The sequence below is a fragment of the Poromitra crassiceps genome, assembly GCF_964638095.1.
Source record: "Poromitra crassiceps genome assembly, chromosome: 3".
NCBI lineage: Eukaryota > Metazoa > Chordata > Actinopteri > Beryciformes > Melamphaidae > Poromitra > Poromitra crassiceps.
In genome coordinates, this window is record NC_139625.1 from 3,761,858 (window position 1) to 3,789,168 (window position 27,311).

General features: G+C 44.0%; 1 protein-coding gene across 4 annotated transcripts in view; it reads right to left on the reverse strand.

Annotated features, from left to right (window-relative positions):
- The window catches only part of syne1b (spectrin repeat containing, nuclear envelope 1b), a gene marked incomplete at its 5' end in the record, with an annotated part of 267,667 nt that overhangs the window by 83,367 nt on the left and 156,989 nt on the right, over positions 1-27,311 (reverse strand). For all 4 annotated transcript variants that reach the window (XM_083634044.1, XM_083634043.1, XM_083634042.1 and 1 more), the window contains 18 exons: positions 492-680; positions 802-945; positions 1,172-1,354; positions 1,633-1,755; positions 2,681-2,866; positions 3,214-3,351; positions 3,809-3,991; positions 4,143-4,295; positions 5,252-5,407; positions 5,521-5,686; positions 5,931-6,199; positions 6,395-6,613; positions 6,738-6,882; positions 9,387-9,724; positions 10,875-13,035; positions 13,736-14,001; positions 22,012-22,184; positions 22,462-22,591. In XM_083634044.1, the coding sequence (XP_083490170.1) occupies positions 492-680; positions 802-945; positions 1,172-1,354; positions 1,633-1,755; positions 2,681-2,866; positions 3,214-3,351; positions 3,809-3,991; positions 4,143-4,295; positions 5,252-5,407; positions 5,521-5,686; positions 5,931-6,199; positions 6,395-6,613; positions 6,738-6,882; positions 9,387-9,724; positions 10,875-13,035; positions 13,736-14,001; positions 22,012-22,184; positions 22,462-22,591 (5,322 nt within the window). The remainder of the gene's footprint in view (positions 1-491; positions 681-801; positions 946-1,171; positions 1,355-1,632; positions 1,756-2,680; positions 2,867-3,213; positions 3,352-3,808; positions 3,992-4,142; positions 4,296-5,251; positions 5,408-5,520; positions 5,687-5,930; positions 6,200-6,394; positions 6,614-6,737; positions 6,883-9,386; positions 9,725-10,874; positions 13,036-13,735; positions 14,002-22,011; positions 22,185-22,461; positions 22,592-27,311) is intronic.

The window sequence follows — 27,311 nt, forward strand, 5'->3', positions numbered from 1 at the left end:
TCTGTGGTGATAGTATACTCTCTCACTACATTCTGTGGTGATAGTATACTCTCATACTACATTCTGTGGTGATAGTATACTCTCTCACTACATTCTGTGGTGATAGTATACTCTCTTACTACATTCTGTGGTGATAATATACTCTCTTACTACATTCTGTGGTGATAGTATACTCTCTCACTACATTCTGTGGTGATAGTATACTCTCTCACTACATTCTGTGGTGATAGTATACTCTCTTACTACATTCTGTGGTGATAATATACTCTCTCACTACATTCTGTGGTGATAGTATACTCTCTTACTACATTCTGTGGTGATAATATACTCTCTTACTACATTCTGTGGTGATAGTATACTCTCTTACTACATTCTGTGGTGATAATATACTCTCTTACTACATTCTGTGGTGATAATATACTCTCATACTACATTCTGTGGTGATAATATACTCTCTTACTACATTCTGTGGTGATAATATACTCTCTTACCATGACAGCTTGTGCTGAGGATTTCTTGGCTTTCTCTCCATCCATCTCTTGGAGCTCCTCAGGCAGACCCTCCACATCCGTCACTGTAAGCAGCATGGTGGCGTGTTTGGCTTTCACCGCCAGCATCTTGCATTTGGAGTTCAGCGAGGCGATCTGCTCCTGGTAACCTTTGATCTTGTGGGCCAGCTCCTATTCAAAAAAACAACACAATTCCATAAGTATTTGAACGCGGTCATTCATTTTTCACTTGCAGTACAACTGGCCCTGGAAAAGAATAAGCAGGTAAAGTAAACGGAAGACTCCACCGTACTTCATGGTGCAGGATCTGAGCCTGAAGCTCCTGGATGTTGCTAGTGGGGATGGGGCGGTCCTGGATGACACGGTGGGCTTCCTCTATTAGACCCTGCAGGTCTCTCACTTCCTGTTCATACTGCTCATACTGCACCACTGCCTCCTGGTGGACAAGAAGAAGAAGAAGAAGAATGTATTGCTGTTAGATGAACACCTCATATCTCCAAAATGTCAACTCTTCAGAGAGTAACAAAAACAGCCTTGTTTTGAGCTTGGTGGCATTTTTGATGTTCTACAGGGGACCACGTAAACCCTCAAAATCAAGTAAAACATGAAAACAAGCAAAATTGGTGTCACAAGTATTGGTATGGTGCCCTGGTCTACTGTACCTGTAGGATGTTGCACTGCTGGATGGCTACGTGCTGCAGCTGACTGGCTTCCTGCTGCATACGCAGAGCCGTGCGACAGATGGCAAGGTTTGGCATCACCTCCTCTGGGACCTGCAGAGCACTCTGACACAGCTGCACGGCCTGCACCTGCTGCTTGAAGCTCTCCATATCTGCCAGCAGACGCTGCGGAAACAGAGGGAAAGTTTACATGGTTTGTAAAGTTGACATGGTTTGTAAAGTTTACGTGGTTTGTAAAGTTTACGTGGTTTGTAAAGTGTACATGGTTTGTGAAGTTTACATTGTTTGTAAAGTGTACATGGTTTGTAAAGTTTACATGGTTTGTAAAATGTACGTGGCTTGTAAAGTTTACATGGTTTGTTTTTAACAAGCTAGAACGTGTAAAGTACAGTAATATATTTCTAAGCTACTATCACCAGTGGGTTTCGGTGTTTCCTGGTTACCTGTCTCTGAGCCAGCTGTTCTTTGAGGCTCTGGCGTGCCAACTCTGGTGAGGTGAGTGTGGCTTGGACCTGCTCCAGAGCAACGTGTAGGGCCTTCACTTCATACTCCAGGGCTTCCATACTCTGAGGACACATGGGCCTGATTATATATCTGTCATTTATTCATCTGCTCATATACAGTATACTGTGTCAGTGGAGAACGGAAAAGCCAAGCAACCGAACTAAAGTGTAAGCCAAGCTTTTGTGTTCCATTTTCAGCATCGAAAAAACAGCTTTTCAAAAGAAAAGCTCAGCATATGGGTATCATCCCTGAAAGTTTGTACAGTGGTACAACATGCTACAAATTAAGACTTTAGTAATCTTTCAGGTAAATTGTGTTAGTCAAGTGTCGGCATGTAGGTAATACAAGTGTAGTAAAAAAACGGCATGTAGGTAATACAAGTGTAGTAAAAACAAACAGGGCATGTAGGTAATACATCAATCTGGGAACCCAGAGTCTATTTTACAAAATAGACTCTGGGACAGCCCTACCGTTTTTCCCAGCTTCCTGTACAGCGCGCCTCTCCTGCCACCGTCACTTCCTTTTCCACGTCCGTGCTCCACTGTCTACAGTCTAAATAGCAACTTGCGCCGTAACTTTACAGTAATTTTCCACTGTTGTTGTAAGACGAGTTGACGTCTTCTATGCAGTTTTAACGTTATTAGTGAATAGCTGAAATGGACGCGGAAAAGGAAAGCAGAAGTGACGGAAAAGCCACCGTCACTTCCTTTTCCGCGTCTGTTCCTGCATAGAAGATGTCAACTCGTCTCACAACAACAGAGGAAAATTACTGTAAAGTTACGGCGCAAGTTGCTATTTAGACTGTAGACAGTGGAGCACGGACGCGGAAAAGGAAATGATGGTGGCAGGAGAGGCGCGCTGTACAGGAAGCTAGGAAAAACGGTAGGGCTGTCCCAGAGTCTAATTTTCAAATAAAATAGACTCTGGGTTCCTAGATTGGTAAAACATTAATAATAAAAATAATTGTGTGACGATGTATCTCTATACCTTATCTGCGTCTTGCAGGCTCTGCAGCCGTGACTTGATGCTCTGCTGAAGCTCCTCGGTGTGACGGCTGAGTTCGCACAGCTGCTGGCTCATAGCCTCCACCTGCAGCACCTCAGACAGAAGCTCCACCTTCTCCCCCATGGACTCCAGGTCACCATGGAGCTCCCGAGACTCACGCAGGACGGCCTGAGCACAGGAGAACAATGTGCCCGTTTCTGGTGAGGTCTCTTTCGACAAGATCATAACCCCCCCCCATACCTGATCCAGCAGTGCTGCTCCTGCTTCTGTTGAAATGTGTACATGAGGAAAAATCTCCAGGGTTCTCCAGTGATATGATGGATCAGAAGGGCACTTGTCTCATGAAGTGTCGTGTAAATGAATACTACACTGCCATCCATTTATTTACATGTTCCCTTCCAAAACTAACACGGAGGAGGGTACACTACTAAAATAAATAAATAAATAATAATAATAAAAATGAATTTTTGAAAATGGAACCCAATCTAGGGTGTATGTCTAGATCTCCAACTCACCTGGTACATCCTTATCTGCTCCTGCAGGTGAACAGACGAGTTCCAGATGATGTTTGCCCTCACGAGGCTTTTGGCTTTCTCAGACCACCTCACAATGAAGTCCAGCATCTCATTATACTCATCTAAATAGCAGACAGCCTGAGGAGCCGAGAGAAGAGATGATCAATCATGTAACATGCTCGCCTCAATGCACAACACAGTTCACCGATGATGTAGCATAAAATAACATTTGCACTGTGCAGCTTCGGCGATGGAGCCTTCTCCAGAGCAGCCCTCCCTCACCCTCACTCACCATCTTCTAATCCCGCTTAAAAACCTACCTCCCCTACCCATAAGCACTCCTACCTCCCCTCCCTGCTCTCTCTCTCCTCTCGTCTGCCCGGCCCTCCCCCCCTCCTTCTCTGTTTCCCTGCTTACCTTCGCTATCTATTCTCTATCTGTTCGCTGTCCCTCATTTCTCTTGTTGTTCCTCTTACTTCTTCTTTGCTTGATAAGTTACATTAATTATTATTACTATTGTTATTATTATTATTATTATTTGCACCAGCACAAGAGCTGTTCTATCTATAGAAGACCTAAAAAAAAAACTACTGACCTTTTTCAGCCAGTTGTTCCTACAGTCTGCTAGCCGTGTTGTGTGGTGATGCATTTCCGATAGCTTGCTGATGGAGTCGCTCAGCTGTTTGGCCAATAGGGGGCTTCTCCGACCAAACTCCTGTACAGCAGCATCCAACTCTGAGAGAGTACGACCACAGCGGTCCAAGTCCTCAGCCATGCTCTGAGAAAGGAAATAGAATACATATAACGCAAACATCCAATACCTCTGACAATTATTTCTTATATTATTATTATTATTTTATTATTATTATATTACATGTATATTATATATATATATTATTAAGACATGGCTTCAACTTCAGCTAATTCACCTTGACCTCTTCTTTGGCATGATCGACATCAGGGGATTTTTCCTTGAATTTAGCAGAGATGGCTTTGAGCTTCTCAGACATGTCGTGGATTCTCAAGCTGAAGTCCTCCTTTATGTCTCTGGTTTTCTGAATTTCTCTCTCTTTGGAAAGAACCTGGAAAATATAAGAATTATAAACAAATGCCAGACGCCTAAGTGCGTTTTAATCATAAGTTGAAATAACATTTATTAACATGATATCACATATCGGTGCAGTCGGGTGAAAACAAGATTTTGGGTTTGAGAAAATTCTCTGACCTAACGAGACTTTTTCTTAGTTCCTGGAAATTGAAATTTTGGAGATACAAGGTTTTCACCCAACAGCGATTCCATACATTCACAGCAGTAGACACATTTAAAACCAGCTGCATCAGGTATAATTGTGTCTTATTAACACTCCAAACCAGTGCTGACCAATTGGCCCGCGGGCCAAGTTTGGCCCGCGCTCTGTTTGTTTTGGCCCGCCACGGATTTGGGATTTTTATTTTTATTTATTTTTTATCCAGAATGCAACTCGGGCAAGTTATCAGATATCTGCACTGATTGCAAAGGGTGGACGAGCTTTTTCATGTGGTGACTTTGTGAAACAGTGTCTGAATGTGGCTGCGGATACTGTGTTCACTCCTGAGATTGCATCCCTGCAAATTGTCATGGCAAATTGTTTACAAAAGATGGACAATAAAGCTGATTTTCAAAGTACCTTGAGGATTTTTTCAAGTTGTGAATGAAGTCAAATTTGTCTCTTGATTACAAAGGTGGAAAAGACAACTGTTTTTAACTGGGTGTTTACTGATGTGTTTAATGTTTAAGCTCCCCACAAATGCAGATGTTTTTTTTAAATATATATAACCAATTGCAAATTATTACAATTACCAAACAGATAAAAAGTCGATTATTATATTGAAATGTTATTTTACATTTAGAATGTTAATTTTCTATAAAAAAACAATACATTTGAATGTAAGTCCACAACGTTTATTTTTGGCCCTCAGCCCTCCACCCAGATTAAGTTTTTTGGCCCTTCATAGGAAATAATTTGGGCACCCCTGCTCCAAACTATTCTGGTAATACCTGGTCCTCAATAGCGCCCAACGCCAGCGACACCTCGGCCAGCTGCATGGAGATCTCAGAGGGTAGAATAGTGTAGAGGTCCAGGTACTTGCTCTGCTGCTGCTCGGCTAATTTATCCACGTTCTGACGATAAGTGATCACGTCGCCATGGACGACCTGTACACAATAAATGACGGACCCACGTGACCCCCCACATCTTCAACATACAACTCATTTAGATATTGATTTATATTTACTCGCTTTAGATGCGAGCTCTCCTCCAGCTTTACCTCAAGCTCCTGCAGTAGAGAATCAATGTCTGGCGTGGGGTTGAGGAGAAGCTCCCTGGTCTCCTGGATCCAGGCTTTGACGACGCTCAGGTCCTTCTCCACCTCCTCTCTGTCCCTCAGTTCCTGCGCTGCCTGAGCTCGCTTGGTCCGGGACTGTGTCAGGAGGCTGGAGGCAAAACAAACAAGTTCTTATCTATATAAGAACTACTGCTGTATCACAAAAAATACCTAATTGATTTCTAAATTGATCATTTTTTTGATTTCACGTATCATATAATCTATCATGTCATATCTAGCATCATTTATTGAATCATGCAGTTGAATTATAAAACACTTATGTGCAATAACACCCTTCCTAGGGCATTTTCTTGATTGAGAAAATGACTTGCAAGTGTATCTTCAGTCAATACCTGTCCAGGTGGTCTTGTACAGATCTGATCTCCTTCAGGCTGGGCAGCTCATCCTGGTCATTGGTTGGTGAAGGCACCTCCACATCATGCAGGAGGCTGAGGGCGTACTGGCGCAGCAGCATAAGGGAGGAGAGCTCTCTCTCCAGATCTTGGCTCAGCAAGTCGTGCTGGTCCATCAGGGACTGCAGGGTGGCTTTGGAGGCCTTCTCCACTGCGCTGTCAGGGAAACGACTCTGCAGCTCGTCAGAGACTGCTCTCAGCTTCACCATCTACGCAAAACCACATTCATGAAGGCGGTGCAACATAATGAATTTCACTGAGGCAGACGTCAGAGCTAGGGCTACATGACGGAGATACAAAACATACAATTATCTGCAATGTGAACTAGTTCAAACGCTAGTGTAAAGCTATAGCAAAGCTACTTTCTACTTATTTATTTGTATTCCCGTGGTCTGTCTCTGCACCTTCTCTCGGAAAGTTCTCCAGTCCTGCGCCGTGTCCTCTAGCACCCTCTCTTTTCCCCGCGCCACGCTGCGTAGGCGTGTCCAGCGCTGCCACACGGTGGTCATGGAACGACTGATGGTAGCCTTGCTGGCATCGCTCCCAACCAGCTCCAGCTGAGCAGCTTGCTCCTCTAGACCACTCAGCTTCTCTTGGAAACCATTGACCAGTGACACAAGGGACTGGGAAAAAAAAGCCCACGTCAAACAAACACTGTGTGAGACGTTTACAAGCAAATTGATACTGTCCAGCATTTTACCACCTATTTTCATTTGTATGGGAAATAACTGCTGTGTCCTCTCATACCCTATGACTCCGTAACTTCTCTTCAGCCTCCTGGCTTGTTTCTGCCTTTGCCGTAGAAAACTCTGTGAGCTTTTTTTCAGCCTCATTCATCAGCTCAATGACGGTCTGTCTTGCCTCCTGATATGACTTCCACTGGACCACACAGCTGAGGATGAGAATATACATTAGTGTAAAGATATGACTTCCACTGGACCACACAGCTGTGAGGATGAGAGTATACATTAGTGTAAAGATATGACTTCCACTGGACCACACAGCTGTGAGGATGAGAGTATACATTAGTGTAAATATATGACTTCCACTGGGCCACACAGCTGTGAGGATGAGAATATACATTAGTGTAAATATATGACTTCCACTGGGCCACACAGCTGTGAGGATGAGAGTATACATTAGTGTAAAGATATGACTTCCACTGGACCACACAGCTGTGAGGATGAGAGTATACATTAGTGTAAAGATATGACTTCCACTGGGCCACACAGCTGTGAGGATGAGAGTATACATTAGTGTAAATATATGACTTCCACTGGACCACACAGCTGTGAGGATGAGAGTATACATTAGTGTAAAGATATGACTTCCACTGGACCACACAGCTGTGAGGATGAGAGTATACATTAGTGTAAAGATATGACTTCCACTGGACCACACAGCTGTGACGATGAGAGTATACATTAGTGTAAAGATATGACTTCCACTGGACCACACAGCTGTGAGGATGAGAGTATACATTAGTGTAAAGATATGACGTCCACTGGGCCACACAGCTGTGAGGATGAGAGTATACATTAGTGTAAAGATATGACTTCCACTGGACCACACAGCTGTGAGGATGAGAGTATACATTAGTGTAAAGATATGACTTCCACTGGGCCACACAGCTGTGAGGATGAGAGTATACATTAGTGTAAAGATATGACTTCCACTGGACCACACAGCTGTGAGGATGAGAGTATACATTAGTGTAGAGATATGACTTCCACTGGGCCACACAGCTGTGAGGATGAGAGTATACATTAGTGTAAAGATATGACTTCCACTGGACCACACAGCTGTGAGGATGAGAGTATACATTAGTGTAGAGATATGACTTCCACTGGGCCACACAGCTGTGAGGATGAGAGTATACATTAGTGTAAAGATATGACTTCCACTGGGCCACACAGCTGAGGATGAGAGTATACATTAGTGTAAAGATATGACTTCCACTGGGCCACACAGCTGTGAGGATGAGAGTATACATTAGTGTAGAGATATGACTTCCACTGGGCCACACAGCTGTGAGGATGAGAGTATACATTAGTGTAGAGATATGACTTCCACTGGACCACACAGCTGTGAGGATGAGAGTATACATTAGTGTAAATATATGACTTCCACTGGGCCACACAGCTGTGAGGATGAGAATATACATTAGTGTAAAGATATGACTTCCACTGGGCCACACAGCTGTGAGGATGAGAGTATACATTAGTGTAAAGCTATGACTTCCACTGGACCACACAGCTGTGAGGATGAGAGTATACATTAGTGTAAATATATGACTTCCACTGGGCCACACAGCTGTGAGGATGAGAGTATACATTAGTGTAAAGCTATGACTTCCACTGGACCACACAGCTGTGAGGATGAGAGTATACATTAGTGTAAAGATATGACTTCCACTGGGCCACACAGCTGTGAGGATGAGAATATACATTAGTGTAAAGATATGACTTCCACTGGGCCACACAGCTGTGACGATGAGAGTATACATTAGTGTAAAGATATGACTTCCACTGGGCCACACAGCTGTGAGGATGAGAGTATACATTAGTGTAGAGATATGACTTCCACTGGGCCACACAGCTGTGAGGATGAGAGTATACATTAGTGTAAAGATATGACTTCCACTGGGCCACACAGCTGTGACGATGAGAGTATACATTAGTGTAAATATATGACTTCCACTGGACCACACAGCTGTGAGGATGAGAGTATACATTAGTGTAGAGATATGACTTCCACTGGGCCACACAGCTGAGAGGATGAGAGTATACATTAGTGTAAAGATATGACTTCCACTGGGCCACACAGCTGAGAGGATGAGAATATACATTAGTGTAAAGATATGACTTCCACTGGGCCACACAGCTGTGAGGATGAGAGTATACATTAGTGTAAATATATGACTTCCACTGGGCCACACAGCTGAGAGGATGAGAGTATACATTAGTGTAAAGCTATGACTTCCACTGGACCACACAGCTGAGAGGATGAGAGTATACATTAGTGTAAATATATGACTTCCACTGGGCCACACAGCTGAGAGGATGAGAGTATACATTAGTGTAAATATATGACTTCCACTGGGCCACACAGCTGAGAGGATGAGAGTATACATTAGTGTAAAGATATGACTTCCACTGGGCCACACAGCTGAGAGGATGAGAGTATACATTAGTGTAAATATATGACTTCCACTGGGCCACACAGCTGAGAGGATGAGAGTATACATTAGTGTAAAGATATGACCCACACAGCTGAGGACCACAGTATACATGAGTGTAAAGAATGTCAGAATCAATAGCAAGAAGGAATTGTAGACAAAACAACCCTTGCATAACATAAACACATGCACTTGTCACTCCCTTTCTGCCCCATTACCTGTGAAGGACATCCTGGTGACACTGGAGCTGGTCTCGGACCTCCAGGCCTCTCTGCTGTGCGGACTCCACGCTCACCTTGAGCTGCTGTCTGGCTGTGGGGTTGACCAGGCTCTCCAGCTGCGGGGGCAGGGCCTCCAGTTCCTCCAGGTGGGCGAGGAACTCCTGCTCGGTGGCCATGATGTCCTCCTGCAGCCGGAGACACTCCTCGTAGTTCTCCACGTCCACACCCAGGCTGGCCTGCTGCAGGAAGGACACGGCATCTTCCAGCCATTCGCAAGCTGATTGCATCCTGAAGTGGTACTTCTGGCACAACACCAACGCTTGTTCCAGTGTAATCTTCACACAACCACCACAGAGGGAGAAAAAAGAACAAACATGAGAAATTGGTGTTCCGATATGTGCAAGTATAAAAACACTGCAGATTCTGGAATGATTAGCAGTTGTAAGTGTGAAGTTTGTTTTGAAATCCGGATGCACTGCATACATGGAGTGCATTATTGTGACTAGAAATATCACACGCTTCGTGCGCTCATGTCAAGCGCCCCATTTTTAGCTTTGCGTGCGCTCGCATGCTAAATTGTGTTGTGCGCTCACTTCTAGCACGCTCTGCACGCGCACACACACACTAGAGCTGGGCTCGGGCTGAATTTTCCTTACCGAACCCGACCGAGCCCGTCACATTATTAGCCGAGCCCGGCCCGGCCCGACAGGTGTCAATTGATAATCTGTCCGAGCCCGGCCCGAACCCCCTCCCTGATTTTTTTTTTCCCCTCGGAGCGCAGCGAGCGCATAATTCAATGAGTCTGTCCAGCCTATAAACAGCCCTATATAATCCCAAACCAAAATCAGTCCTCGTAATTCAAAGCAGTCAATGATTAATACGTAATGTACAAAGCAAAGCACCAAACAGCCTAATTTGTGCGTGCCGTGCACTGCCCACACAGTCCCACATCGCTGAAAGAAGTACTGCACGGTGTCGGCGACACCAGCCTACATGCAGCTGACTCCGGGCAGAGCAGCAGAGTGCATATTCTGGGCGTGTTTCATTCGATGCCTTCAGGTGCTTTCATTAACGTAGTAAATTAGCTCAGGAGCTGATGATAGATATATTTGAAGGCAAAAACAAGTGACTGATTACGTGACCGAGCCCGGCCCGAGCCCGAACGCGACTTCAATTTTTCTGTCCGAACCCGGCCCGTAAGTCGGGCCGGGTTCGGGTTCCGAGTCCGACGGGCCGGGTAGCCCTGCTCTAACACACACACACACACACACACACACGCTCTGCACGCTGAGCAATTATGCACGGTGCATAACCTCTCCGGCTTATTAGACTAGTGAGATCATCATAGCAAATGATACTGTATATTTAGCCATTAAGGAGACTATAATGATGAATGAATAACATTGCTGATCAAACGTTTCACCATAACGAAAGTGTTATTTCCATAGTTTACCATATAGTAGTCAATGTGAGATGTAATCTCACCTGTTTGGAGGTCAGTGCTTTTTGAACATCCGCCTGCAGCTTTGCCATTTCTTCTAGGCTGGTGTCCACGTGGGCCGGGACAAGCTCGTTGGCACTGATGTACTTTTGTTTCTCCCGGCTACTGAGAGCAGCCACAATTCTCAGTCTGGACTGCACCTCCTCCTGCATGATCTGCTGCTTCCTGATCTCCTCCTGCACCTTCTCAACCCTCACGTCCACGATCACGGCACAGCCCAGCTCGTCCCCGACGTGTTGCAGCCAGTCCAGGGTCCTCTTCATCTCTGTCTCAAAGTCCTTGCTCTGGACGAACCTGTTCTCGCACTCTTCAATCAGCTCGCCGACTGCGGCCTGCAAGGAGCGCAGCTCGTCTTGCCACTGAACCACTTGATCCTTGGAGGCATCGTGGGACGACTGTTCCACACGAGGGGCCAGAGTGTCCATCTGCTCCATGAGCCTGGACAAGTGAGAGTTGGCACTCTGGAGACTCCCCGCCAGAGCATGGTAGTTCTTCAGCCTCTCCTCAGCTGACTGGGTCTCTGCGTTAACCTTCACTAACTGCTCTTTCGTGGCCTTCAACTCAGAGTCGACCTGCATAGCCATCGCCTTGTGGTCCTCAAACGACTCCAACGTGTCGTCTAGATGCTCTACTTTCTGCTCAACCAACCTCTTTAGGCCGTTGTACAGGCTCACGAGCTGGGTCATCTCCTCTGTGCGCCAGGGTTGACCGGTGCTACGGAACCCCTCTTTCTTCTGGTTCAGTTCACTCACAGCTAGACCCAGGGTGCTGAGATCTACCTGGATTGCTTTGTAATCACTCTGCAAGCTGACAACCTCTTCAGTTTGTAGGCCAACAGGCTGCGTCCCTAGATAATTGAACTGTTCCTCAAGCTCTTTCAGTGCTCTGTGAGTGACATCTATGAAAGAGGTGTACTCCTTCCTCGCAAAAATGGCCTGCTGGATTTTTTCCTGTTTTTCTTTGGCTAGCGTTAATATGCTATTATATTGCTGCGGGAGGGTATTGAGTTTCTCATCCAAGTAGCAGTGGTCTACTTCATTCAGAGTGGGCAGTATCTCCTGGCCAGCTCTCTGTACAATGAGGAGGAGGTTCTCATATTCAATTGCCTGCTCGACTATCAGTTGATACTTCAGCAGCTGAGCTTCCAATTCTGCGTCTCCATTCATTAGATTGATTTCAGGAAATGTGATTATATCAGCTTGTTTTAACCACTGGCATGTTTTTTCCAGATCAGTCTTGAAGTACTTTCTTGACACAAGTACTTTTTCAAGCTCCTGTAGTCTCTGGCCACATCTATGGAGAGTTTTGTCAAAGATGTTCTGCAACTCCTGCAACTTTGTGAGTATCTCGTTCTTTTCGTCCTCACTGGCATCCCTCATCAGGTCCCTCCCTTGGGCCCACAAGGAGGTCAGCTCGCTCTGATAGGCCTTCAGACTGCTTTGGATGTTCCTACACGTTCGAACCTGCTTAGCCAGGTCATCGGGCAACAACGCAATGTACTCCTCCGCCTGGGCCTTCTTCTCGTTCTGCTGGACCCAGGAAATTGACTGGCCCACAGCCATCAGGAACTGTGACCTCTCCGTGAAAGCCTTGCTGAGGTGTTTCCTGCGCTGCACCACCTTCACACTCAGAGATTCCACCTCAGACTGGGTGTCGGCAATCAGATGCTGCAGACGCTGCCGTTCATTGAGGCCCAGGTGGGACAGCACCCTGTCAGCATCGGCCATCGCCTGCGCCAGAAGCAGCTGTTTGGCCTCCAGCTCACTGCAGATGCTCAGGTGGTCGAACAGGAAGCTCTGAGCCAGCTCTGGAGGAGGACTCATCTTCATCGCCTCAGACAGGCCAGGCTGCTGTTCCTCGGCCCAATCCCGAGCCTCCCTCAGACGGGCCTCCACTTGGCCCATGTCCTCCAGGGTCACCATGGAGTCCTGGATCTTCCTCTCAATTAGGTTTTGCATCTGAGACCAGCGCTGCTCAAAGTGGCTGATTTGCTCTTTCACGAGCTCCTTGTCATCCAAGTTCAAATGTTGGATGACTTTTTGTCTCTGGTCCTTGAGGTCCTCCAGGGTGCTTTTTTGGTCTTCCAGAGCTACCGCAAGTTTCCGTAATGCCTCCAAATGCTCAGAGGAACTTTCAGCATCGGTTCTGTGGCAGCAAAAATATCAATTAAACAATTAGTTATACAAATAAAATGAAGATACGTAAACTTACCAACAGAACTTATTTATTTTGGTCTATGGAAGTATAGGTTCTGTAGTTAGGTTCAACTGATGAATTTTTTTTTTAATGGCCATGGTAGTTCTTGAGCTCTGAGTACTTGATGGCAACCGCCATTGCTGAACTAGTTTACACAGATCAGATTTTCCCTGCACAGAAGTCCTCAATTAATTTCAATACAGGGCTTAGTCAGGCCTCACATAAATTATCCCAATGAATATGATATGGTTTTTTCCCCCCATAACCTTTTTTTTCCTCTCACAGCAGAATTTGGAGCAATGAGAATGACAACATGCAAAAGCCTTGTCATGAGAATGATGGCAATGAAGACATAAATGTATCTGATTTGTAATTTTAATGTACTAGGCACGATTCGCTACGCTGCGCGGCCTTGCCCGCCCTGCAGCTGGCCGAGCTGGCCCTGCGGCAGATGATGTCAGTGATGTCACAATGCCTCCTTGTGTGTGTGTGTGCCCCCTTATGACGTCACTGATGACATCATCAATGGGACAAAATGAATGAAACAGAGAAACATTGCCCACATTGCCCCTTTTATAGATAGACAGACAGACAGACAGACCGATCGACCGATCGATAGATAGATAATTGATTTACTATACAAGCCCACCTGGCCAGATTGTCCCACTCCTTGGACACCTGTTCAAACAGGGCCTCCATTGCAGTGATGCAGTGGTGGTATTCCTTGGCCCTGTGCAGATCCTCCTCTCGCTGGCTCTGCAGTTTGTTGGCGTGGTGACAGAGCTCCAGCCAGGAATGGCTCAAGCGGCCTAGCTCTGCATGCTCTGGAGAGTCCTGCCCGCCCGTCAGTCTGCTCACACTCTCTGTCATCTTAGTCATGATGCTCTGTTTTGACTGCAGCTGCTGGCTGAATTCCTGTTGGATATGCAATGGCTTGTAAACAATGAGCACGCTATGGAGCATGCACACAGCATGCAGATCTCTCTAATCTCTAAGTTGTATTAGATCAACAATATGGGCATGGAAATCATGTTTAGACGTAAAAGTTCAAGTACAAATCTGCAGATATAGGCTGTATACAAAGATGCATTTTTATGTTAATTATTAAAAAAAAAATTATATGCAAAAAATATTAAATTATATGAAGGGTTATATATCAAATTACTGCAATTCATTTAAGTTTTGCAGTAAATCTATTTTACAGATTTCCTGAAACAGATTATTCAGTGGGACACCTTGCTGCCAAAAACCTAGTACAACATTTTCAGTTCAATTACCGTACTCTTGTGCAATTCTAGTGTATATACAGTAGATTGTTTAATTTAAATTATAAGAATACATAACATTTACTACAGTGTGACCAGATTCAGAAGCTACCACAAAAATGTATCTGTAATAATGAGGGGGGAATTAAGATATGTAAGATTTCCTAAAAGCATTTTCTGCCCCAAAAACAAGGTCACAGAGGATCATGAAACGATCAGATGTCTAACTATCCCCACCCTGATTAGCTACAGAACAAACAAAGATTATCTCTCAGCACGTCCTGTTCCAGGACCAAGCCTAGTATCTGTTCTCCAGGGACACTCTGAAAAGCATTTACAAATTCAACCTAGCAGTGCAGCTATCAAGGCTGCACTGCTAAATATTAGGTCACTTGTAAGCAAGTCGCTTCTAATAAACGATCTGATTACGAGTCATAAACTGGACCTCATGTTCCTCACAGAGACCTGGCTTGATCTAAACAACAGGGAATATGTTCTTAATGAGTCAGCCCCACCTAACTTTAACTACATTGACGCCCCCAGAGTCGGTAAGAAAGGGGGAGGAGTAGCTATTATTTTCTCTGATGCTTTTCAATGCAAGCAGGTATCGTTTGGCGACTTTTCATCATTTGAATATCTGGCCGCTGTTCTGAAGTGCTCTCCCTCTATTTTACTACTGATTATATACAGACCACCTAAGTACTCTAGTAGTTTTTTTGATGAATTTTCAGAACTCCTTTCTATAATCTCCATAGAACATGACTGTTTAACTATTGCAGGAGATTTTAATATTCATATTGACAACCCCAATGATAATAATGCCAAAGAATTGAATAACCTCCTTGACACTTTTGACCTGTTACAACATGTCTCTGGGCCCACTCACAATCGAGGCCATACCCTAGATTTATTTATCACCAAGGGCTTTGAGTCATCGTTTCTTTCAGCTAGTGATGTTGCTCTGTCCGACCATCTCTGTATTTTTCTTGAACTCAAGATCACCCCTATCGCTCTTACTCGGTCAAAAACCATCAAAAAGCGTTACATCAACGAGAGTACTAGCACACGGTTCATGGAGGCTTTCTCGCTGGCCCCTTCCCTCTCCTCAGCCTCTGTCAATGATCTCCTAGATAACTTCAATTCTAAAACCCTAAAGGCTATTGATGCTGTAGCTCCCATTAGATCTAAACTAATCTCCGGTAAGAAAAAAGCACCATGGAGAAACGCTCCCTCTGTAAATAACAAAAAAAGAGATTGTAGGAAAGCCGAGCGCAAATGGCGGAAAACTAAACTTCACATCGATTATGACATCTATAAAAATAGTCTTCACTCCTACAACCAGGAACTAAAAAATTCCAGAAAATTCTTCTTCTCCGACATTATCAGCAAAAACACCAATGACGCTCGCACTCTTTTTGCCACTGTTGACAGGCTGACAAACCCCCCCCCACAAATTGCCCCTGATCTTCTATCCAATGTCAAATGCAATGAATTTGCGACCTTCTTTAGGGATAAAATTATAAATATCAGACTAACTATTTCCACATCAAGAACAAATGTGGCTCCGCCGCAGCCACAGAATAGGTGCTTAATTAACATGACTCAGTTCAATGTCATTGACCACAAGAAACTAGAAGAAACGATACGAGGCCTTAAATCCTCATCGTGTTGCCTAGACACCCTGCCAACAAGCTTTCTAAAAAATGTCTACAGTTGCCTGGCGACCGACATACTGAAGATAATTAATACCTCTCTTCTTACAGGCATTTTCCCAAAATCTCTAAAAACTGCAGTTGTTAAGCCCTTGCTAAAGAAGCGTAGCCTCGACCCCTCTATAATCAGCAATTACAGACCAATATCAAATCTTCCCTTTATTAGCAAAATACTCGAAAAAACTGTCTACCAACAACTCAATACCTTTCTATCCTCCAATGACCTCCTAGATCCTTTCCAATCAGGCTTCCGACCCCATCATAGCACCGAAACTGCGCTTATCAGAGTTATAAATGACATCCGAATGAACACTGATTCAGGTAAAATCTCAATCTTAGTGTTACTAGACCTCAGCGCTGCCTTTGATACGGTTGACCACGAAATTCTATTGGACAGACTGGAAAACTGGGTCGGGCTTTCCGGCACGGTCCTAGAGTGGTTCAGATCTTATCTGCAAGACAGGAACTACTTTGTCTCCATTGGCAACTACACATCTGACCAAACCAAAATGACATGTGGGGTACCCCAAGGATCAATTTTAGGTCCTGTCCTGTTTAACCTTTATATGCTCTCTCTGGGCCTAATTATGCAAAAAAACAAAATAGCTTATCATAGCTATGCAGATGACACCCAACTCTACATAGCCCTCTCATCGGATGACTATGCCCCCATAGAGTCACTGTGTCAGTGCCTTGCGCAAATTAATGATTGGATGTGCCAGAATTTTCTCCAACTTAAGGCCAGACACGGTAGGTGAAAATATCGATTTTTCATGCACTGGTCAATTTTGAGATTTTTTGCTATTTTGCTTCCTAAACATGTCTTCTTTCAAACTAGTGGAAAGGAACCGTTCAAAATACACATTTAGATGTTTATTTTACTATACTTTGTCATGCTGCGCCTGTAGATTTAGCCTAAATTCACCTAAATTCGCCAAAAGTTGGCATTTTACGCAGCATGCAGATCCGCGGCTGCGGTCTTCCTCATATCATGTGAGATATCTTTGGAAAGGTCTAAGACCCGTGATGACTGCTGTCACATCCAAATATGGTCATTTCCTTTGTACCAGCAACCAATCGTGAAAGTATAAGGGTGGATTTTCACCCAACAACGAGCTCTCATTGGCTAGTGCAGATTTCTGACAACGTGATTCGTTCAGATGCATCACGTGCTCTGACATTTCTGACTGAAGTCCGAGGGAGAAGGGGCGTCAATATGCCGAAAGCAGTGCGGGGAAAATCCTCCAGGAAAAGACGACAACAGATGTCACTTGCAAGAAGATGCCAGAAAGATAAAAACAACAATGTCATGAATGAAGCAGGGGGTGAAATTCCCACACAAAGTGCATCGATGCGTAAGCTGTCACTTGGAAAGCAGGAGGAGTGTTACAGCGGGGTTGACGAGCGTTCTACACAGCAATGGCTGATACTTCATGTTGCGCGTTTGAATGAACTGATCGGTGGGTTGATTTGTCCTAGTTGCGCAGGGACAGGGCTTCAAATCATCATCGATCCAGTGAATCAGGGGTTCTGTAGCAGTTTGCTTCTTGAGTGCACTCTGTGCAAAAGTGATCAGTACCGCAAAAGTGTGTATACCTCCCCGCGTATCCAAGATGCAACCAGGAGCGATGTGGCGTTTGATGTGAATGTGCGCATGGTGCTCTTAGCGCACGAGTTAGGGCTGGGGTATGCAGCCCTCAGAAAAATAAGCACAGTTTTGGGGATCCCTGGACTCCATCTCAAAACGTATCAGAAACACAACAAAAGAGTGGCAGGTATGAAAACAGGGTTGAGAAGAAATCTCTGTCTGTCTTCCTTTGAATTATGAATGAAATAGTGACCCACAGAATAATAAAATGGCATTTTATTCAGTAACTTATTGATTCAGTCTTTTGTGTGTTTTGTCGTTTTACTTTTACTTTTACAGTAAACATTTCTTTTCAGTGGCAGGGGGGACAATGTAAAAATAATGTTGCCTAGCAAATAGACAGAGTATGAGTATAATTTATCAGATTATATTGTCCCAAAGGGAGATTTGTTTTCACAGCCAATTCAAAACAGAAACACAGCAGCAGCATAAAACATTAAAGTTTTTTCTCTAATGGTATTGGTTATGGATAAAAGCAACAGTGACAATTCAGTTCCATTTCTATTCTATTCTATTCTGTTCTGTTTGATTCAATTCAATTATATTCTATTATATTCTACTCTAAATAAATTGTCATATAGCCTACCATTAGGGAGCACAACAATATTATTGTCCCCTGTCCTTTCCAAAACGCATACTTATTGTCTGTCATGTGTCTGCCACTAAAGTAAAGAAAGAAAAGTATACTGTATCAATAAAACTTGATCAAATGTACAGTTACTGATTTGTTACATGCACATGTCATTTCAGTGGCAGAAATTGAGATAGGCCTGGAGTCACTGCACAGTTCCAGGGAGCAGATCAGGCAGGCTTATGCAGATGTTGATCCAGATGTGGCAGAGTTGCTGAGGCAGGATGCAGATGCTGTTATAAACATAAGCGTGTCTTTTGATGGCACCTGGCAAAAAAGAGGTTTCAGTTCTCACTATGGAATCGGTGTGTGCATTGACATCCTTACAGGACTGGTGATAGACTATGAGGTCCTCTCCTCATATTGTCATGCCTGTGCCCTGAAGGAAAACGCCAAGCGACAGAAAAAAATAACTGAGCAGGAGTTTGACAGCTGGAGAGAGAAACACAATGACTGTGCTAAAAACTTTGCAGGATCAAGTAAGGCAATGGAGAAGGAGTCAGCAAAGAGGATGTGGGCTAGGTCTGTGAATCGCCACCAGGTGCGCTACACTGAGATGCTATCAGATGGGGATAGTACAGCATTTAGGGAGGTGGTTACTCTGAACCCATACCCTGAGCAGGAAGTTGTGAAATTGGAGTGCATCAATCATGCCCACAAGCGAATGGGTACAGCACTAAGAAAGTGTAGTACAGAGGGTAAGTTAGGAGGGAAGGGTGTAGGGAAGCTGACCGCCAAAAAATGTAAAACTTTGCAAAATTACTACAGGGGGGCAATTCTCGATAACCAGGGTTCACTAGATCAGATGAAGACAGCAATTTGGGCAGGTCTCCTCCACTCGATGTCCACTGATGACAACCCTATGCACACCAGGTGCAGTCTCTCATGGTGTTGGTATAGGAAAGCAGAGGAGAAAGGAGAAACACCTGATAGCCATAAACACCATACTGGAAACTTTCTAGTACGAGATGTGGGACAGAAGCTTATCCCAGTGTACCACCGCATGTCAAGTGATAGCCTGCTACAGCGAATGCAGCATGGAGGCACTCAAAATGCAAACGAGTGCCTCAATTCAGTTATATGGACGCGGTGCCCAAAAACTGTCTTTGTGGGGAAAATGAGGCTTGAGGCAGCAGCAAGTATGGCCATCTCCACTTTTAACGAAGGTGCCTCTGCCATGCTAACCGTTATGGAGAGGTTGTGGCTTCATAGCACATACGTTACTGTTAGTGCAATGAGGGAAACTGATAAGGTTAGAATCTCAAAAGCTCAGGCCATCACAGCCGCCAGTGCGAAACGGCGCAAGAGTCTGAGCACAGCTAAAAAAGTGAAACAACATCAGCAGGAAATGAGTGAGGGACCTACATATGGAGCAGGGATGGACATCTAGGCAGGACAGGAATGGGTAACTGTGATAGTTACTGGTGGCAGTTTGTGGATGTGTTACTGTGGTTGCCTGGTGTGGACCCAGGATATTACTGTGGTTCTGTTCAGTTGAAGGCCATACATGTTGTGTTACTCACTGATGATATCATGGTGATGTGAAGACATGCACTAAGTTGTGAATTTTGATATGTTCGATGATATGATGGACCATACATGGTGTGTCTGTGTGACATCATCAATGATGACATCACTCAATGATGACATCACTCAATGATGACATCACTCAATTAGGACATCACTCAATGATGACATCATGGTGATGTGAAGACATGCACTAAGTTGTGAATTTTGGTGTGTTAGATGATATGATGGACCATACAAGAACTAACTTATGAATTTTGTTTCTAGATATTGACATGATATGATGGGCCGTACATGCATTCAGTTATGGATTTTGATTAGTTTTGTTGATATGATGATTTGATGATATTGTTGATATTGTTGTTGCTAAGTATTTGATTAGATAGGCTATTGTGTCTCTAAATAGTGGTTTCTAAATGAAAAAGAAAAAAAAAGAAATGTATGGAATTTTACAATACAAATCTTTAAAGGCCGTTTTCTCGAAATGAGTTTTTCCTCATACTCTGAGTCAAAAATCTCCACTTCAGTAGCACTCACATTCACCACACTTTCCAATCTTATTCCTATCTATATTCTGAATATTTTTACACAGGGGTTTGTTGATATATCATTCATAGCCTGATTTATATCACATTTTATTCCTAAAAACATGGCGAAGATGGGTTTTTTATGACTGTTGACAATATTTTCTGATTTATGGAGTGATAAGTAGATATCCAAAGTAGATATCCAAAATCCCTTGTGTAAAAAACTTTGTCTCTAATATGTCAAGAAAATGAAACAATAATTTTGAACCTGGCTTTATCCAATGTTCAGATTTATGTTCTGGAAATGTATGCAAATTCGCGCATATTAAAGTAGACAATGCCTCATTTGCATATTTAAACATACAATTTCAGAAAACTTGTAATACAAAAATTCTTAGTCTCAATGAAAGTAATCAACTGGGGAAGTTTCATTGTGATAGCTATTAGTTAATTTTTTTTCCCCAGTCACCTGCCATGTCTCGCCTTAATAAAGACAAAACAGAGATAATTGTCTTCGGCAAAAAAGAAGATAGGCTCAAAGTTACTGCTCACCTCGAATCCCTATCTCTGAAGCCAAAGGACCAGGTAAAAAATCTTGGCATTATTATTGACTCTGATCTAAATTTCAACTCCCACATCAAGCTTATAAGAAAATCTGCCTTCTATCATCTAAAAAATATAGCAAGGATTAGAGGCTATATGTCCAAACAAGATCTTGAAAAACTAATTCATGCTTTCATTTCTAGCAGGCTAGACTACTGCAACAGTCTTTTCAATGGTCTTCCCAAAAAAGCTGTTAAACAACTTCAGCTCATTCAGAATGCGGCTGCTAGAGTTCTAACAAGAACCAAGAAAGCTGAACACATTACACCAGTTCTCAAATCCCTGCATTGGCTGCCAGTAAATCTTAGAATAGACTTTAAAATTCTGCTAATAGTTTACAAATCTCTCAACGGGTCAGGCCCACACTACATCTCTGAAATGCTTCTACACTATGAACCATCCAGATCCCTGAGATCTTCAGGCACTGGTCTACTAATTGTCCCAAGGACCAAATCTAAACATGGTGAAGCCGCGTTCTCCCACTATGCCTCTCATAACTGGAACAAACTCCCTGAACACATTAGATCTGCCCCTACTCTGCCTATTTTTAAATCCAAGCTAAAGACCTTTATGTTTACTCTTGCTTTTAACTGCTACTAAACTACTGCCTCTCTCGGCCTGTAATTTTAAAAAGATTTTTCCTGTACATTTCCAACAAATGGACTGTACATGTAATAATAATACTGAAGAGTGCCTTGTAACTTATTTAAAACAGAAATAATGTTTCATGTTTGTTAATTTGAGTATATATTTTAACTAAAACTGTCGGCTGTGTTTTTTATGTGTTTTTTATATGTGCATTGCTTTGCTGCTTGTTTTTTCGATTATTTTTTTTTGTAAAGCACCTTGAATTGCCTTTGTGTATGAAAGGTGCTATATAAATAAAATTTGACTTGACTTGACTTGACTAAACACTACATTTGGAGGTGATTTGGAAAAAGAGACACACTTTTGGGTCCTTTGTGTAAAGCACATTTATCAGAGGAGAGATGATTGTGCTACTGTTCCCTACCTTGGCCTGTGACAGCATGTTGTGAGCTATCTTGGTCTCCAGCTCGGCAGGCCTTCTGGAGAAGCTGAGGAGCTGCTGCTCCATATCCTGGAACAGGCTGGACAGCTCCTGCTTCTGTTCCTTGATCTCCCTCCAGCCCTCGGAAAGCACCTGTGCATTGGACATCCTCTCCTCTATCTGTAAAAGCACATATCTACATTTAAAGTCCGTATTTATATAATACTCAAGACATATTTCATGAAGCATCTCTCATTCCCCAAATAAAAGTGACTCTGTATGCCATGCTGCTGGAGTGCCTGTAGTGACTGAATGTTGAATGCATATTTGTAGGGTGATGTGTACGGTCCTACTATCCGTGTTTTATTTATTTATTATGAAGATATTAACCATCCTAAAAAACTGCAAATCAATATCTGAAGGTGCATGACGGACAGGGAGGCATCACTTTACTGACCGTGAGTTTGACCCGCTGGACCTCAGCAGCCGTCACTCTCACAGCATCATCAGACAGGTCACAGACAGAACACACCAGGTCCAGGTAAGTGCTGGCCTGCTCCTGAAGGGCCCTGTAGTGCTTCACCTGTGCATAGAAAAGTAATGGATCAACATTATACATTGATTTTACAGACAGACTAGACTAAACCTCCATGTTTCCATTGAGGTATCTTGACTGAACTAGATTATCAGAATGCTACAGTATACAGCTTTCAAATCTAGTTTGGTGGGCCCAGTACAACAACACACACACGCACATACACACACACACACACACACACACACACACACACACACACACACACACACACACACACACACACGTACACACGTACACACACACACACACACACACACACACACACACACACACACACACACACACACACACACACACAGACACAGACACACACACACACACACACACACACACACACACACACACTAGAGAGCTGCAAACCCGAGGGTACCCTCGCGGGGCCCTCGGGCCGACCAAAACGGGCCGAGGCCGGGCTTGTTTTTTATTTATTTTTAATTAATAGGTCCGGGCCGGGCCGGGGTCGGGCCGTTTCAATAATTCAATTAAATAATGTTGTATTAGCGTACTCGCTTGATTTGACACAGCAGAGCACAGTCAGACAAAGAGGAGGAGTGCACAGACACTCCCCCAGCCATACAGTCACACACAGACCCTCACGTGACGTTAGTAGCTGTAGACAGCTCCCCAAGAGAGATAGAGAGAGAAACAAGCCGTTTGTGCCGTGTCCGTCCATGTACAGCGAGCGGACAGCTCCCGAACACAGAGAGAGGGAGAGAGAGAGAGAGAGAGAGAGAGTCAAATAGAGAGACAGACAGAGAGAGGCTGCGCAGGACGGCCGCGCGGCGACGCAGCACGCGGAACAGAGAGGGAGAGAGAGATGTGTCATTATATCGTAATATTGGCTTCGGGCCTGGCAACGAGCTCGGGCCAATTCATTTTATAACTCCTCCAGGCCGGACCGGGCACGGGTCTGCATGTCACGGGCCGGGGAGGGCTCGGGCCGAAATTTCAGGCCCGCGCAGCTCTCTAACACACACACACACACACACACACACACACACACACACACACACACACACACACACACACAACAACATGGTTGTGTGTAAGGTCTCTGTGTGTTTTGGGCTTTTATTTTGAAAGTCTGTGTGTGTTTTTGGGCTTTGATTTTGAAGGTCTATGAGCTTTTATTTTGAAGGTCTTGTGTTTTTGCTCTTTTATTTTGAGGGTCTATGCCTGGGCTTTTATTTTGAAGGTCTGTGTATTTTGGGCTTTTATTGTGAAGGTTTATGGACTTTTATTTTGAAGGCCTATGTGTGTTTTGGGCTTTTTTGAAGGTCTATGAGCTTTTATTTTGAAGGGCTGTGTGTGTGTGTGTGTGTGTGTGTGTGTGTGTGTGTGTGTGTGTGTGTGTGTGTGTGTGTGTGTGTGTGTGTGTTGCATTGTGTTGTGTTGTGTTGTGTTGTGGTGTGGTGTGGTGTGGTATGGTGTGTGTCTGTGTGTGTGTGTGTGTGTGTGACGGACGTCACGGTCGCGAAAAATCGTGACTGACAGACAGAAACTGCTAGCCAATTTTATTATAGGATAGATTCAGTCAGTGTCTCGTCATAGACGCATGTTCAATGGATCAGCGTGGAGTAAATCCTCCCTTTCTTCCGATGCAGGAGAGTTAGCATTTAGCTGCTAGCCCAGCCCAGGCAGACAGGATCAGGGATTCAACCCCCGCAGTGAAGGTAACATCTGAACAGACGTCTATGTACCTGCTTTTGAATCCCCAATCCTGTAGTATAGAGCAGCAGCACCGTCCTTTGGTGAGTCAGCCCATTGAGTTATATGGGGGGTTTCACCCCACCGTCTAGTCTCGTGCGCTAGCCGTAGTAACATTTTGTGGTCGTCAATTTTGTGGAGAAATGTGTAACATAGGTAATTATTATTACCGCATAATAGAAAGAACTCCATTGAATGGTTTAATCAGGGAATATAGTAGGGGTGGGAATCACCAGATGCCCACGATACGATACTAAAACAATACTTGAGTCACGATACGATAGTATTGCGATATCGCCGATATTGCGATATATTGAATATTGCGATATTTCGATTTCTTACTTTTTCAACTGCAAATGATATCACCAAAGGAATACTTTGTCAACATCTGGTTTATATAAGAACAATTTTTCAGGCTGTACATCTGACTTCAACCATTTTATTGCAGCAACATTGTCAAGTAGACAGACCAACAACTTTCATAAAGTCATGTCATAGTTGCATGCACCTGACAAACTGAACTGTTTGTTACAGTCTACTTACAGTCCACCTTAACTGGATGTGTGTGTGGACTACTGTACTTAGGTAGTTTTTGAACAATGCAACTTCACTTACACAAAACATCTTGTGCAGCCCATTCAGTAACTGGGGAATTTGTAAATTACTGTTATGACAAAACTGTTAAAGTGTTAAAACAAAATGAAAATATGCTACCGTTTGTTTACTGCTGGCCTTGGAACTAAAGTTTATAGTAGCCCGGTGGCCTGGCATACTTGGCGTCCAAATATCGATACAATATCGTCAGGCAAAAATATCGCGATACTATGGTGTATTGATTTTTTCCCCCACCCCTAGAATATAGGCTTTATCAATGCCTGTGAGCCAGCCGCATGCTATATATATGTGAACTTGAAGATACTCAGGAATACCACTTCCTGCAACTAATAGGGATACGTGTGTTTGCGTTTCCCATGCTCCTCTGTGTGTGTTGTTGTGTGTTTGTGTTTCCCATGCTCCTCTGTGTGTGTTGTTGTTTTGTGTTTCCCATGCTCCTCTGTGTGTGTTGTTGTTTTGTGTTTCCCATGCTCCTCTGTGTGTGTTGTTGTTTTGTGTTTCCCATGCTCCTCTGTGTGTGTTGTTGTGTGTTTGTGTTTCCCATGCTCCTCTGTGTGTGTTGTTGTGTGTTTGTGTTTCCCATGCTCCTCTGTGTGTGTTGTTGTTTTGTGTTTCCCATGCTCCTCTGTGTGTGTTGTTGTTTTGTGTTTCCCATGCTCCTCTGTGTGTGTTGTTGTGTGTTTGTGTTTCCCATGCTCCTCTGTGTGTGTTGTTGTGTGTTTGTGTTTCCCATGCTCCTCTGTGTGTGTTGTTGTTTTGTGTTTCCCATGCTCCTCTGTGTGTGTTGTTGTTTTGTGTTTCCCATGCTCCTCTGTGTGTGTTGTTGTTTTGTGTTTCCCATGCTCCTCTGTGTGTGTTGTTGTGTGTTTGTGTTTCCCATGCTCCTCTGTGTGTGTTGTTGTGTGTTTGTGTTTCCCATGCTCCTCTGTGTGTGTTGTTGTTTTGTGTTTCCCATGCTCCTCTGTGTGTGTTGTTGTTTTGTGTTTCCCATGCTCCTCTGTGTGTGTTGTTGTGTGTTTGTGTTTCCCATGCTCCTCTGTGTGTGTTGTTGTGTGTTGTTGTTTCCCATGCTCCTCTGTGTGTGTTGTTGTTTTGTGTTTCCCATGCTCCTCTGTGTGTGTTGTTGTTTTGTGTTTCCCATGCTCCTCTGTGTGTGTTGTTGTTTTGTGTTTCCCATGCTCCTCTGTGTGTGTTGTTGTTTTGTGTTTCCCATGCTCCTCTGTGTGTGTTGTTGTTTCCCATGCTCCTCTGTGTGTGTTGTTGTTTTGTGTTTCCCATGCTCCTCTGTGTGTGTTGTTGTGTGTTTGTGTTTCCCATGCTCCTCTGTGTGTGTTGTTGTTTTGTGTTTCCCATGCTCCTCTGTGTGTGTTGTTGTTTTGTGTTTCCCATGCTCCTCTGTGTGTGTTGTTGTTTCCCATGCTCCTCTGTGTGTGTTGTTGTGTTTGTGTTTCCCATGCTCCTCTGTGTGTGTTGTTGTTTCCCATGCTCCTCTGTGTGTGTTGTTGTGTGTTTGTGTTTCCCATGCTCCTCTGTGTGTGTTGTTGTTTTGTGTTTCCCATGCTCCTCTGTGTGTGTTGTTGTGTGTTGTTGTTTCCCATGCTCCTCTGTGTGTGTTGTTGTTTTGTGTTTCCCATGCTCCTCTGTGTGTGTTGTTGTTTTGTGTTTCCCATGCTCCTCTGTGTGTGTTGTTGTGTGTTTGTGTTTCCCATGCTCCTCTGTGTGTGTTGTTGTTTTGTGTTTCCCATGCTCCTCTGTGTGTGTTGTTGTTTTGTGTTTCCCATGCTCCTCTGTGTGTGTTGTTGTGTGTTTGTGTTTCCCATGCTCCTCTGTGTGTGTTGTTGTTTTGTGTTTCCCATGCTCCTCTGTGTGTGTTGTTGTTTTGTGTTTCCCATGCTCCTCTGTGTGTGTTGTTGTGTGTTTGTGTTTCCCATGCTCCTCTGTGTGTGTTGTTGTTTCCCATGCTCCTCTGTGTGTGTTGTTGTTTTGTGTTTCCCATGCTCCTCTGTGTGTGTTGTTGTGTGTTTGTGTTTCCCATGCTCCTCTGTGTGTGTTGTTGTTTTGTGTTTCCCATGCTCCTCTGTGTGTGTTGTTGTTTCCCATGCTCCTCTGTGTGTGTTGTTGTGTTTGTGTTTCCCATGCTCCTCTGTGTGTGTTGTTGTTTCCCATGCTCCTCTGTGTGTGTTGTTGTGTGTTTGTGTTTCCCATGCTCCTCTGTGTGTGTTGTTGTTTTGTGTTTCCCATGCTCCTCTGTGTGTGTTGTTGTTTTGTGTTTCCCATGCTCCTCTGTGTGTGTTGTTGTGTGTTTGTGTTTCCCATGCTCCTCTGTGTGTGTTGTTGTTTTGTGTTTCCCATGCTCCTCTGTGTGTGTTGTTGTGTGTTTGTG